The sequence below is a fragment of the Halichoerus grypus genome, chromosome 3, assembly GCF_964656455.1.
Source record: "Halichoerus grypus chromosome 3, mHalGry1.hap1.1, whole genome shotgun sequence".
NCBI classification, from domain to species: Eukaryota; Metazoa; Chordata; class Mammalia; order Carnivora; family Phocidae; genus Halichoerus; species Halichoerus grypus.
The window spans coordinates 67,878,554-67,893,126 of record NC_135714.1 but is presented as its reverse complement, the minus strand read 5'-3'; the positions used below and the strand labels follow the sequence as shown (position 1 = coordinate 67,893,126).

The 14,573-nt window shown below is 42.8% G+C and overlaps 1 protein-coding gene across 1 annotated transcript in view; it reads right to left on the bottom strand.

Moving 5' to 3' along the window:
* CDS1 (CDP-diacylglycerol synthase 1) overlaps positions 1–12,494 on the bottom strand; it is a 62,858-nt gene extending 50,364 nt beyond the window's left edge. Inside the window, exon 1 of the mRNA XM_036120163.2 lies at positions 11,847–12,494. Within this exon, the coding sequence (XP_035976056.1) occupies positions 11,847–11,963 (117 nt within the window). The 5' untranslated portion in view covers positions 11,964–12,494. The remainder of the gene's footprint in view (positions 1–11,846) is intronic.
* Between the last annotated feature and the right edge of the window lie 2,079 nt (positions 12,495–14,573).

Below are 14,573 nucleotides of genomic sequence, written 5' to 3'. Positions count from 1 at the left end.
TCACGTAGCTCATCCCCCTACCCTAATTCATTTTTTTTAAAGATTTATTTATTTGAGAGAGCGAGCGAGCATTTGCACAAGCAGGGGGAAGGGCAGAGAGAGAGGGAGAATCTCTCTCTTTTTTAAGATTTTATTTATCTGAGAGAGTGAGCATGAGAGAGAGAGACAGAGAGAACACCAGTGGGAGGAGACGTGGAGGGAGAGGGAGAAGCAGGCTCCCCACTGAGCAGGGAGCCTGACATGGGACTCGATCCCAGGACCCTGAGATCATGACCTGAGCCGAAGGCAGCTGCTTAACTGACTGAGCCACTCAGGTATCCCGAGAGGGAGAATCTCAAGCAGACTCCCCGCTGAGCGTAGAGCCTGATCTCAGGACCCTGAGATCATGACCTGAGCTGAAATCAAGAGTTGGATGCTTAACCAACTGAGCCACCCAGACGCCCCTCTAATTCATTTTCAACATAAAAAGGATCTTTCTAAATTGCAAATCTGATTTTACAATTTTTTATAGAAAAATTTTTTCTAATTTTTGTAGAAAAAAAATTCTATAGCCTAAAAATCACCAGGATAAAGTCAAACTACTTAGCATTGCTTTTACTGTTTTTCATGATGGGACCCTGCTCTTACAGCCACAGATTGATGACTCCCCAGTTTTCACACTCAAGAGAGTGCCATACTTAACAGACACATGAAAAAATGTTCATCATCATTAGCCATCAGGGAAATCCAAATCAAAACCACACTGAGATACCACCTTACACCAGTTAGAATGGCAAAAATGGACAGGGAAAGAAACAACAAATGTTGGAGAGGTTGTGGAGAAAGGGGAACCCTCTTACACTGTTGGTGGGAATGCAAGTTGGCACAGCCACTTTGGAAAACAGTGTGGAGGTTCCTCAAAAATTTAAAAATAGAGCTACCCTATGACCCAGCAATTGCACTACTGGGTATTTACCCCAAAGACACAGATGTAGGGAAAAGAAGGGCCATATGCACCCCAATGTTCATAGCAGCAATGTCCGCAATAGCCAAACTGTGGAAAGAGCCGAGATGCCCTTCAACAGATGAATGGATAAAGAAGATGTGGTCCATATATACAATGGAATATTACTCAGCCATCAGAAAGGATGAATACCCAACTTTTACATCAACATGGATGGGACTGGAGGAGATTATGCTAAGTGAAATAAGTCAAGCAGAGAAAGTCAATTATCATATGGTTTCACTTATTTGTGGAACATAAGGAATAACATGGAGGACATTAGGAGAAGGAAGGGAAAAATGGGGGGGAGGGGAATTGGAGGGAGAGATGAACCATGAGAGACTATGGACCTGAGAAACAAACAGGGTTTTGGCAGGGGGGAAGGGGGATTGGTTAGCCCGGTGATGGGTATTAAGGAGGGCACTGGGTGTTATACAGAAACAATGGATCATGGATCACCACATCAAAAACTAATGATGTATTGTATGGTGACTAACATAACATAATAAAATTAAAATTAAAAAAAAAAAAGAGTGCCATACTCCCTTGAATCCAGATGTTTGTTCTATGTACAAAGTACAACTTGTACACTTACTCTCTTGGTCTCATCCCAGTTCCAATCTTCTCTTCCCCGTTTCTCAAACCTAGCTACTGCCCACTCATCCTCTGACCTCAGCTTCAAGGCCGTTTCCTTTGGAAATGTCTTCCCTGACCCCCAGCTCCAGGTTAGCTGCTCTTCAACTGTGTTTCCACAATCCCAATTTTTACCTATCAGTTTACATTAAAGTTATTTGTTTGCTTATCTTCATTTTCCAGGAGTCCATAGGCTTTGTGAGAAGAAAAAATACCATTCACTGGCCTCACTCTTGAATCCCAAGAGGCCAGCAGAGGAACTTGCCCCATAGGCGACATTTATTAAACACTACATAAATATGTGTTGAATGAATTGAGTCTGTCAACTCATGCTAACATTTAAGATTAAAATAAGAAGTTCTCATCTGTTCTTGCTAACTGAGTCTTGGCCAAGTTACCTTGTGTGGGACCTTGGATGCACTTATTTATGTAAAATAAAGGCTTCTGACTACAAAGGACTACTATTTTCCAAATATTAAATTTTAATGAAAATGTCTAGGAAATGATGACTGAAAGTTGAAGAAATGAGTTTCTTTATTACCCTGTAAATTTAATTTCTACAGTACAAGTACACTTAGAAAATAAGAGCAAAAGCACTTTAAAAATATTGATTTAAGTCTTTGCTAAACTTTTGGCTCATTCTGATTTTCCCCCAATGACACCCAATTCTATTACACATTAAAATCATACTATGTCTTATGGTTTCATTCATATGAGTGTTCAATTCCAAATTAGAAATAAAGATCCCTGAAGGCAAGATCCATGGGATAACACAAAAGAACTTTGAAATTGGAGAAGCTTTATTCAAATGTAAAATATTACTACCATCACAAATTTGCATTCTATCTGAGAGCACATTAGTGCTGGGCTCTCCACAGGGCTCAGGGCTAAGAGAAATAATGCTTATAGCTCTCCTTGCCTTTTTTGTTTGTTTGTTTTTATGTTATATTAATCACCATACTTTACATCATTAGTTTTTGATGTAGTGTTCCATGATTCATTGTTTGCATATGACACCCAGTGCTCCATGCAGAACATGCCCTCTTTAATACCCATCACCAGGCTAACCCATCCTCCCACCCCCCTCCCCTCTAGAACCCTCAGTTTGTTTTTCAGAGTCCATAGTCTCTGATGGTTCGTCTCCCCCTCTGATTATCCCCCCCTTCATTCTTCCCCTCCTGCTATCTTCTTCTTCATTTTTTTTTTTTTGTGCAAGACTGTTGACTCTCCTTGCCTTTTGGAAGGAAAAACAAGTTATATGCACTAAGGGTGATTCAACCTGTCCTTGGATATTTTCTGCAATGTGTGAACCTCGACTGAATCTTGGTTTGAAGGGAAAGGGCAGAGGAAGAGGAGAATCTCAAATACACATTTGGCAGCAAATGGGAAAATATGAATATGGACTGTTTGTAGATAAGAAAGTTAATTTTTTTAGATATGATAATGGTATTGTGGTTACAAAGGAGAATGTCTTTAAGAGATGCATGATTTAATATTAGGAGTGAAGAGCCACAAGGTCTGCAACTTATTTTCAAATGCTTCATTAACAAAATATTTGCATATGCATATATGGCAAGATAAAGCAAATCTGGCAAAATCTTAACAATTGTTAACTCTAAGTGCTGAGTGTACAGATAATCACCATACTAACCTTTTAACTTCTCTACAGTAGAAACTTTTATAATAAAAAGCTAGGAAAAAATTCAAAACTAAAAAATACACGGTTTGGGGATACAAATATGTTGTAAACCTAACGAGAGAAGGAAATACTGAATATAAAATTCAAGCTGTGATTAGTTAGGTGCCTAAGGGCTTCCTTATAATCATGATCTATTTGTACCAATTCTATATTTATTAATAATAATATAGATTATTATAAGTAGTACCAGCACGTGCAGAATTCCAAGGGGCATCATCTACATTAAACCCTACATGAATGGCGCCCCAGGGTCATTCAAAGACAACACAGAACCAGTTCAAGTACAAACATATTAAGTGGGTGAAAAGAAAAGAAAAACCAAAACCCTGAAAGAGACAGGATATTCATTTTGTTTTCCAGATCTGGATTTTTGTATTTCAAGGTAAAATGTTAAGCGTCAGTTGGGCTTAATAAACATTTGCCGCCCCACCGCACTACACTGTTTTCAAATAATCTGCTTGGAATAGGAAGGTGGCACTGAGCCCAATCTTAACTGCCAAGGTTTGGTCCCACCTGGGCCAGACAGATGATGAAGTCAGACTGGCTTCATCAGCCTTACCTAAAGCTCTTCAGTAGCTGGCCATAGGCTCTGGCAAACAAAGGGTACTGCGAGCATAGCCAGGAAACAGAAAAGCAACACTGCTTTCCTAGTCACCAAGTTAGCACAAAGGAACTTTAAATTTCCATTGCTACGAGCTCCTCATGCTGGCCTCGACTCTTGTTTCTCCCTTCCTGTGCACTCCAGTTTTATATTTAAAAGAAAGCTTACAATGTGGATAGTTCTGAGTCTTAAACATACAAACATTCAATGACATGACATGAAAAATAACTTTGACCTCTCCCTGTGGATAAGAAAATTAGTAAACACTTAGAAAGATAACTAAGCTTGGCATATGATCAACAACCAATTGGTCACTAATGAAATTAGTTCCTTTTCTGGAGTCACTTCAAAATGTGACATCATTCTCATTAAATAGGTTCTGAAACATTTCCCAACTAAATGAATCAAAGCATAAAAGCCTATAAAATAAAAACGAATGATTTCTTCTAATCAATCACGAAATAAGTGAGTAAGAAACTATTTTGGGGGGCACCTGGGTGGCTCAGTCGGTTAAGCATCTGCCTTCAGCTCAGGTCATGATCCCAGGGTCCTGGGATAGAGTCCCACATCTCCCTGCTGGGAGCTGCTTCTCCCTCTCCCTCTGCCTGCCAGTTCCCCTGCTTATGCTCCCCCTCTCTCTCTGTCAAATAAATAAATAGAATCTTTAAAAAAAAAAAGGAAACTATTTTGGGTTTTTTGCTGTTGTTTTGCCAGAGGGAGAGAGAGCGTGCTCACACCGCGCACACACAAGCAGTGGGGGTACAGAGGGAGAAGGAGAGAGAGAATCTTAAGCAGGATCCATGCCCAGCATGGAACCCAACATGATGTGGGGCTCGATCTCACACTCCTGAGATCGTGACCTGAGCTAAAATAAAAAATCAGACGCTTAACGGACTGAGCCACCCAGGAGCTCCTAGAAATTATTTTGCTTGATTTGAATCCAGGTGCTTAAAATCACAGATTTACAGGTTTTCAGCTAAAAGGTTCTAACCAAATTCAGAAAAGCCAAATTAGTTTTAAAAAGCCACACAGAGTGGTAATAGTAAAAAAAGTTCCTAAGTAAATATTTTAATTAATTTTATAAATTTAGGACCACATACCTAATTTTCTCCTTTACATTTTTTTAGTCAGAAAATTTAAGGTAAATCCCAGTTCTTAATACCATGTGACCTTGGGAAAGGAATATAGGTTTCCTCAGGTGTAAACTAAGGCTATTTCCCTTGCCTACACAATTGTTAAGAGACTCAAATTGGCATTATACACAAGTGAGTATTTTGCAAAGTATAAGTTACTTTATGACCTTTATTCCATACAGTTAAAGTCCACAGTCCAAGAAATTATTATATATTCTACAATTAGTAATTGAGCAACAAATCTCGGCCTCACCCCTTTTCTCAAAGGTACAAAGAACCACAAAAAAGATGACATTTAATCAGAACCTCAAATATAATAGGCATCCAACAAGTATTTGCTGAATGCAGAGAAGCAAGCCAAGTCTCACGAAACATGTCTGTATACAAATTCTTAAATGACCTATTTTCCTTATACTGACTCAAAACCTGTGTTTTTTTTTAAAGACATTCCCAACCACAGAGTAAAGAAAAACAAACAGAAAAAAAACCTTTGTTTTTTAGCTGTGCTTCCATGAAGAAACATGTGAAGGTCTGTTTTACAAAAAGCCATATACGTAAACATAAAGGGTAATCATACTTTTCATGTATACAGTGTAATTTTTCTGTATGAGATAATTTTCCAGAGTACTACTTTAAATTGTCCCACTTTCCCCTAGTACATTTATGACAAACAAAATAACGTTTGCATCAAAAAAGTCCATCACAGTACACATCCAAAGCCTGATGCAGCTGATGACATCGTATGATAAAAATTTCTCAAAATATTAAAATAAACTGTCTAAAGACAAGATCACAAACAGTAAGTAAAAACTCACACGGGGACACCAGGATATTCTTTAGATGTCCCAAGAATAATATAAAACATAATTTAAAGATAGGAGAAGAAACTACCCACCCTCACCTCCAAAAGTTTACTGCCTACATTACCATGACTTTAAAATGTGACTGTCTACATTAGCATAACTGTACTATTCCTGGACACTCGATCTGGAAATCACTGTTCACCAAAAGCACTTCTGAAACACACATCAACTCTTTAATGGAAGGATCAACAAATAAGTTTCTAAGATTCTTTGAACCCTTGCCTTAAAATCATTACATTGCTATTGCCACCAACCCCAGACTGTTATTTGTGATCTTTACTCAATCCTAAACAAGTCCTTGCCTTGAAAGACCCGCCTCAAGCCAAACTTCCAATTAGCACTAAAATCCAACCCTGCCTTTCCCACTCCAAGACTCTGTCGAAGCTCTGCTGAGGTGCTGTTCTCCCTCAACGCAGGAAGCCGTAAACTCACCTTTGTCTTATCAATTGGTTGGTTGGTGGTATTTGGGGAGCCAGCATTCAAAAAATGTTAAATAAAATGAATATGCTGCAAATGACAAAAGAATCATGGAAAATTACTTAGGTGGTAATACTGACTAATAATTGATCAACAATTGGGAAGTATCAGTCTAAACAGTATTCTAGATGTCTATATCTAAATACTAGTATTTATTCATGGCCTAGATTTAAATGAAAGAAAAAAAACAGAAAATGTTTATTCACTTACAGGTGATACCAAGACAACCCATAGAGAAGTGGGCCAAAATGAAGAATTTGTAGAAACACAAGTTCCAAAACTAAAAGTTTATTTTAAAAAATACTAAAATCACTTATGAAAGAAACTACACACATCTGAAATGGGGAAGGACAGAAATTAACCGACCAGACTGTTTCACCCTCAACCTCACAAACCAAAATCTGTAGTGAAGTAGCAGCCTCACACAGAAGCATTACAAGGGACCCTGTCCCACAGCACACTATTTCACATGCGCTCCCCTTTACTAGCCGTAACTTCCATGTGCACCCCCTTCTCTCCCACTTTCGGTCCAGGAAATCAGGTCTTAGCTCAACTTCCAACTGCTCAACCCCTCTCAATCCATCCAGAGCTTCAGTGACCCACTTTGGCCTTCAGTCCACTTCCCCGCTTACCCTAACTTGTGATTTGTTCGTTCTTTGGGCATTCTTGACCTGGCATTCCCAGGCCGAAATGACACCTAGTGCCTTTCTTATTCTCGGCTATTAAATGGTGGCTATTCCCAACACATGTACTTGCTGTGAGGAACAAGTAAAGTAAGATGTTACAGGGGCCAAGAGCAGGCAGCCCCAAGATGGGCCACTTTGACATGAAGATTATTTTGAATTAAAAGCAATCAAAACCCAGCAGACTCAGGAAAAGCCTTTATCTCCCCCTAAGCCGCATAAAAAGATTTAGATAGAGGACCTGCTCCAGGTAGAGAGCTATCACCATAGATAACTATATTACACTATGAACTAGGTCTGATAAGGAGGAACCTGTTTGATCAAAGTCCTCCATGTCCCATTGTTTCTCAGTGGCCCAGCAAACATTTTATCGAACATTTACTCTTTTTCATCTTTCTGTGAAATTGCATTCCTTCCCTCCGAAATCCCAGATCCCTACCCCCCCCTTATATACCATATATACCCCCTTCTCCTTGTGTACCATATATACCTCATGTTGCCTGTCTTTGGAACTTCCATGTCTATTTTGATTCCTTGTACATATAAAATTAAATTTCATTTTCTCCTGTTAGTCTGTCTTATGTCAATTTCGATAATGTAAAAGTACTCTGTGAACTCTACATCACTCTACCAGCATCAACTACTATGACCAATACTGCTACTGAGTTAAGAACTATGCTAATTTGGTGCATAACAAATTTGTGTTATTTTAGTTCAACTGAATCTTCACTGAGTGATATGCCTCTTGGTCATTTCATATCACACTCCCTAAAATAACACTCCAAACAGGTCCCAGTCAGACATGACTTCTAGTTCCAGCTCTGCTGCTTGCTCTAGGTCCTTCTGAGCAGTAACAACCACACTCTAGACCAAGTTCATTATTTTTAAATATATATATAAAGATTGGGTTGAACTAAATTGTTTCTAAGGTCCCTTGAAGCCCTGTGGTTCTCAGACTCTAGTGAGACAAGTAAAAGAATCACACACTTTGATCTCCCCTCTTCTGCTTTTCAAAATGTTTCTCTATCCACCTGCCATTCCTTCTTTCCTTTCCTTGATTACCCTCATCTTCTGTACTCTCCACACCATGTCTGTTTCCTTTTTTCTAGGCCTGCCCATCCTCGTCAGCATCTTCACTCTCACTTCTTTCATTCAAATACCTATCTCCCCTCTCGTGAAAAAGGGAATTTTCACTAGAACATCCTCTCTAGCTATTATGTACTCCCCTTCACTGCCACTTCCTGACAATAACCACCAGCACTTCACCTCTCACAGTCTTCAACCTAAAACCTGGCTTTTACTACGATCTTTTGCCAAACTCGGTGTTCTATGCCTCACCTTTATTCCTAAATCCTATTGATGATACCCTCTAAGCAATCCCTCTTCCTTTAGCTCGCAGGACCTTGTTATCTTGGTTCCGTCCCTACAACTACAACTCTGCTCTACACATGGGCGCCTCTCAAGGTTCTGTCTTCAGTTTTCTCCCCTCTCTACTCTAATCAAAGGCTGACATTTCCAGACCTGACCTTTCATTTCAGTTTCCATCACCACCTTGAATCACCTCTCATTTTAGAGAACGACAAACCCTGCCCAACCCAGTTCACTTATGCTCACTCTCAACCTGCAAAACTCCAAAATTTTTGCTTCCTCCCTTAAAATCTCTTAAGTTATGAATCAAAGTATGTCTGTCAGCAGGCTCTTCCTGTATTACTCTTACTCTGATCACCCTAGTCTAGGTCCCACAACCATTATCTAAAATATACGTTTTCTCTCAATCCTTATTTCCCTGCCTCTATCAGACCTACTATAAGCCCTCATCATTTCATATCTATCATGCTTGCAATACACTCCTTTTTTTTTTTTTTTAAAGATTTTATTTATTTATTTGACAGAGAGAGAGAGCTAGAGAGGGAACACAAGCAGGGGGAGTGGGAGAGGGAGAAGCAGGCTTCCCGTGGAGCAGGGAGCCCGATGCGGGGCTCGATCCCAGGACCCTGGGACCATGACCTGAGCCGAAGGCAGATGCTTAACGACTGAGCCACCCAGGCGCCCCTTGCAATACACTCCTATCTGGTTTCTTTGCAGCAGGTATCTCCCACTTCCAACACTTTCTCCAGACTGCTGCTAGAGTGATAGGCTAATGCCTCTGCAAAAACATTCGAGTGGCTTCCCAGGGTCCATAAAATAAAGCCTAACCTTCTTCACAAGACTTTCAGTCTCCCAACCTCACCTCCCAAACATACACAGTTTATGCTCCAGGATTATCAAACTAATTTCAGTTCCCTGTGCCTAGAATGCTGACTCAAGAAACAGTTCCTCATGCCCTTTGCTTGGAGTGCCCTGTCCCAACTCTTGGACACCTGATGAGTCCCCAGGCATCTTTTCATTCCAAGCTCAATCCTCACCTCCTCTTTAAAGCTTTTCCTCTTGTCTCCAATGTAGAGTCCAACTATGCCCTCTATGCCAACAATGAGCCTTGTTCAGACTTCTAATAAATCTAACTCATATGTCTCCTGGGAGGTTCCTTGAGGGACTGGTCTTGTCATCTTTCAAGTATTACTCCAGCATTTAACAACTGGGAACATTCCCCTGCAGGTAAGACAGACTTTTTCACTTGCTAATTCTCTGGAGCACAGAGCCTTTCCCAGCGTGTCTCCAGGTCTGAACAATGAGAATGTCATGTTAACAACAGTATTATAAAAAGACTACAAAATGACATAGGAGTGTACAATAGCAGAATATATAATACACCTCCTCCACTTCATTAATTCCCCAAGAGTTCTACCTTTACTTCAACCTGAACAGAGAAGGGACTTAAATAGTTTAAATGGACCAAATATTAACCAGCCTCTGATGTGCAAACTGATTTTAAAACAGCCCTTGACCTGGAAATACAGGTGCATTCAAATATACACCCTGATAAGAAAGGACAGATAGGGGATAGAGTTCAATGTCTCAGAGCTTGCCCAGTCAAGAGTTCCTTGTGATAAACTAAAAGTGCAGCAATATTTTAGACAGTTTGAAAATGCTCATCATTGTCTAAGGAATCTTAACAGACTGGGTTACATATGGCAATATCTACTCTCAGAAAACAAAATCCAGCTGGGTACATATTAATGAAAACCAATAGTGCAGTATTTATAAATAAATAAATATGCAGTGAGGTAATCCAGTCAGATAGCTAGAGACAACAGTTCTAATGAGTTAAATCAAACCACTGTAGTTTCCATTTTAAATACATTAGGGTGTTAAGAAACTAAATTCATTCAAAAGTTATTTTATGCATGACTTCCTGAACATGTTTTCTCTTATTAAAAGCTTGTTAGCTTCTGCTGGTTAAGGAAGTCGACATGGGGAAGCTGGTATTTCCTTGATTCTAAACTATACAAGTGCTAAAACAAAACAAATCCCAACTTAATTAATTCTATTTTTGGTCTAGTTTCCAAGGCAGTATTCACAAAGACTATTCTCAGCCCTCTGTTTCTAGCTTTGTAACACCAACCTTCAGTAACTGGAAACTGTTATATTTTGTGTAATTCCTTGACACATATGTTCTATCACAGATTCTCATTTTACTCCTCCTGCTATCAAGGGTAGAAAATAAAAGGATCTGTCATCCCACTGATTCTAAAGTTTCATTCCTAAATTCACTGTTAAATTTATTATTTCATGATATCCTGTGAGGTTCCTACCAGGGCTTTGAAACTTGGGTTACATCAAGTTCACCAACATCAAGTTGCAGGTGGAACCCTCCCCAAATCACAACTGCCAAGTGAGTCTCAGCAACAGTACAAACCAGAAGAAAGGGTATCAGGAAACACGTTCTACTTCCAAAAGGCCATTGACTTGACCTTGGGTAATCCACTTCACTTCTGTAATTCAAACCGCAATACCTACTTCTAAAAAAGAATGCTTCTAGGAATAGTTTAAAAGTTTCTAAACGACAATGGAATTGTATAAACAGATTTTATGAAACAATCTATTTTCTGGCCCAATTTCCTAAACCATCTAGCTTAAAAGGTCATAAAAGTGCTTTGCTTCCCAAAATCCCTATTTCGACCACTATATTATGGAATAAGCCGAACTTTGACTCTTTTTCTACCTTTAAATAAAATGGGAGTTAAAAGTCCTCATGAATTACTATGTCAGGTCAAATGAAATCCACTATAGACAGAAAAAATGCATTGTCTTGGACTCAAAAGAAGCCGGAGGATTACAACTGTGTCACGTGTATGATACTCTCAACACCATCCACCCCCCACCCTCAAATCTATCTTACGGGGAAAGGGCAGAGAAAACGAAAAAAGTGCTGATGGGGGATGGAGCGCAACAAGCCAAGCTTCCAGCGTCAGGATCCAATGACACGTTAGAAACCAAGGTGCATGTCTTAACTTTCGTCCTTCCTAACTTTGTTCCTCTAGGGAGAAGAGGTGTTAGGTGGCAGCTCCTAGGCTGGCAGGTTCCATCCTGATTCTAGTGTCGGTCAAATGACAGGGAGGGGAACCGGAATGGGAAGAAACTAAATTGTAATCAAGTTGAATCATCCAGCTATGCTGGGCAGCGGTCGTGGTCATCCTGGGAAACGCGCCGTCTCTGGTGCCTGGGTTCTCAAGCCCACTTGAGGAAGGAGGAAATAATGCCAGGCCGGAGGAAGGCGGAGCGGGCAGCCTGCAGCTTCACCAGACATTCCTTGGGCCCCACCCTTGCTCCCAAGCGTCCCGGCCCAAACCAGGACCGAGCCGGGGCGCAGGTGCGCCTCTCGCGGCTCCACTTACTTTGTCACTGGTGCTCTCGGTTTCGTGGTCGCCGCCGGCCGCCTCTCCCTCGCGGGGTGGCGGCGCCACCGCTCCCCCGAGGCCGGGGCAGCCTCCCCGGTGCCTCAGCTCCAACATCTCCCGCTCCCGCGCGGCCGTGGCGGCCTCCTCCAGCGCCCCGAAACCCGAGCTGCGCACGGGGTCTCACTGGCTGGCTGCTCTGCCACCCACCAGCCGCGCACTCGACGTCCGGCAGAGCCGCGGCCACTAACACGCCCCCACCATGGAGGCGCCGCCGCCGCGCCGGGTCACCCCCAAAACGGCATCAACGAGCGAGCGCTCGAGGGGCGAAGGACGAGCGCCAGGGGCCAGGGTCGGCTCGGGGTGCGGGGCAGGCTCGGGGCACCCGGCCCGAGCCGAGAAGGCGGGGACGCGGCGGAGCACGGCCGCCGGTTGCCAGGTGCGCGTCTACACGCAGAGGCCCAGGTGGGAGGAGAAGAAGGGGCGGGGAGGGAAGGAGGAAGCGTGACCCGCTTTAGCGCTTCACCGGGCGCCCGCCGCCTTAGCCGCGGCACTCCCTGCCCCGCCTCCGGACTCCGGAGTCGGCTAGTCCCGGCCCCCCTACACCTTTCTCTGGGTTCCTGCCTCCCGCAGCCAGGTCACGCGCCGCAGGCCCCGCCCCGGCCCGCCCCTCTGCGCTGCACTGCGGTTCCCACAGCCCCGCCTCCCTCGCGGAGAGGTGACGTCACGAGCCCCCCCGGCTCCACCCCCGTCTCTGCACGCACACAGGTGGGGGCCTTGAGGAAAGGTGGGAGCGGCGCCGGCTGGAGAAAAGGGAGGAGCGGGGCGGTGGAGGAGGGCCGAGTACGGTGGTTAGCAGTGAAGTGGAGAACTTGTAGGCTCGTCCCCGCGCAACCGAGAGGGTTGGAAGAACTGCCCGAAAACGCCTGGTACATATTGACAGCACTATGCACGACCCCCTTCAGATGACTCCACGGCCGCATCAGCTTGGTACACCGCGGCGTGTCGGAGCTTCACAGGCGTCCAGAAGCAGAAACTTGTCTGGCAGGACGGACTCGTTGACTTCGCGGCGTTGTAGCTCAGTGTCAGCACCTTGAAAATAGATGCCGAGAGCTGCATCTACCCCACCGGGTGTCCTGGGATGGACTGGCCAGTTTCAGTCACAAACCCAAGCTCTGTCTCCTAGAAACTCGAGTATTGGAGCTCACAAAATTCACTGCGTAGGTCCCGAAGAGAGAACCCAGACCCTAAAATGCTGCGGGGTGCATTTGCCAACCAGCTAATCTTTAAGCAGTCGTGGACCTTGGGCTGCTAAAGTTGGAACAGGAAGGGCACAAGATCCGCATTAATTCCATTCCAAATCCTGTTAGAAGGTGATTAGTTTTCTTGACATGTATCCACCACCTGGTGATGACTGATACGCTGACAAATTGGGGGGGGGGGTAAGGGGAGACAGGCCATCACACAAACGGAACAACGTTCAGGAAGACACCCCTAAGAGAAATAAATCAACAATATAAATTTCTCAAGGTCATTACTAGCACGTTGAAAGTAAGTAAGGTCATTACCAACACGTTGTCCTGAAAATTTAATAACAAGCAAAACCAAAAAGTCAAAGTAGGATGCATTAAAAACCAGAGCACAGGGACATCATTTTATTTCACCAAAATAAATCTTTAAAGCTCTAAGTTCAGATTGGGTCATCATATTTTCAAAAGGATATAGAGAAATCAGATTCATGGGAAGAGTAACAAAAATGATAAAAGATATGAAAAAAGTCCTTTGAGTGATGGTCACGGTGTGGTTTTCTTTAAGGAATGGAACACTATGGGGTGACTAGGTTAATCAATTGTCCTCCATTTCTTTGGAGGACCAGACATGAAGGACTGCCTGCTTGTCAAGAACATAAGGTTGAAGAGGCTGCTGAAGGCAGTAGTGAAGTTTCCAACTCTGGCTCCTTCACCCAACTCAGCAAAAGGGAGCATTAGAAGTGTTCCTCTGGTCCATTCTAGCCTTCGTGGAAGTTCAGAAGCCTGAGTTCTAGTGAAACTGATGCCACTCATTGGCTTGAATTAGTCGATAAGCCTCAGTGTCCCCAGCTATACCATGGATACTAGGGAGGATAGCCTCCGTGGTCCCTTCCAGCTCACACATGACTCTGCAACTAAAGTCTCCCTTTTTCAGAGCCCAGTCCTTCCTTTCCCCCATGCCTCAAGATAGGGATACCTAGCATAGCAAGGTACCTGAAAGGTTTCCTCCTTCCCCTTTCCCTATTCAACCTGATAGCTCCTTTAACTTTCTTCTTTTGCTGCAGGAGCAAAAGAGAGTGAGAGAAGTAGGAGGAGGAACAACAGAGGACAAAAGTGCATGACCTAGGAAAAGTGGGACCAATGCAGAGACTGCCAAAATAAACTGGTTTACTATGTTACCTCACCCTTCCTTAAGCTCTGCCTACTTCCTGGATTTCTGAGATAGTAATTTCTTGATCTTCTTCTTTATAGTTATTGCCACTCGTTGAGTGATCACACTGAGTCCAGACAAGAACCATAGTTTATTCATCTTCACAGGCCAAGCCCTTGCCACAGTGCTGGCCCCCACCCCCATGTAGTTAATACATTTGTTGAAGAAGTGAATGAAGAAATGAATGAGTGGCAGAGGTATAGCATAACCAGGGAAAGACATGTGGTATTTGTGGTTTTGTAATGAGAAGATCTATTTTAGACTTAG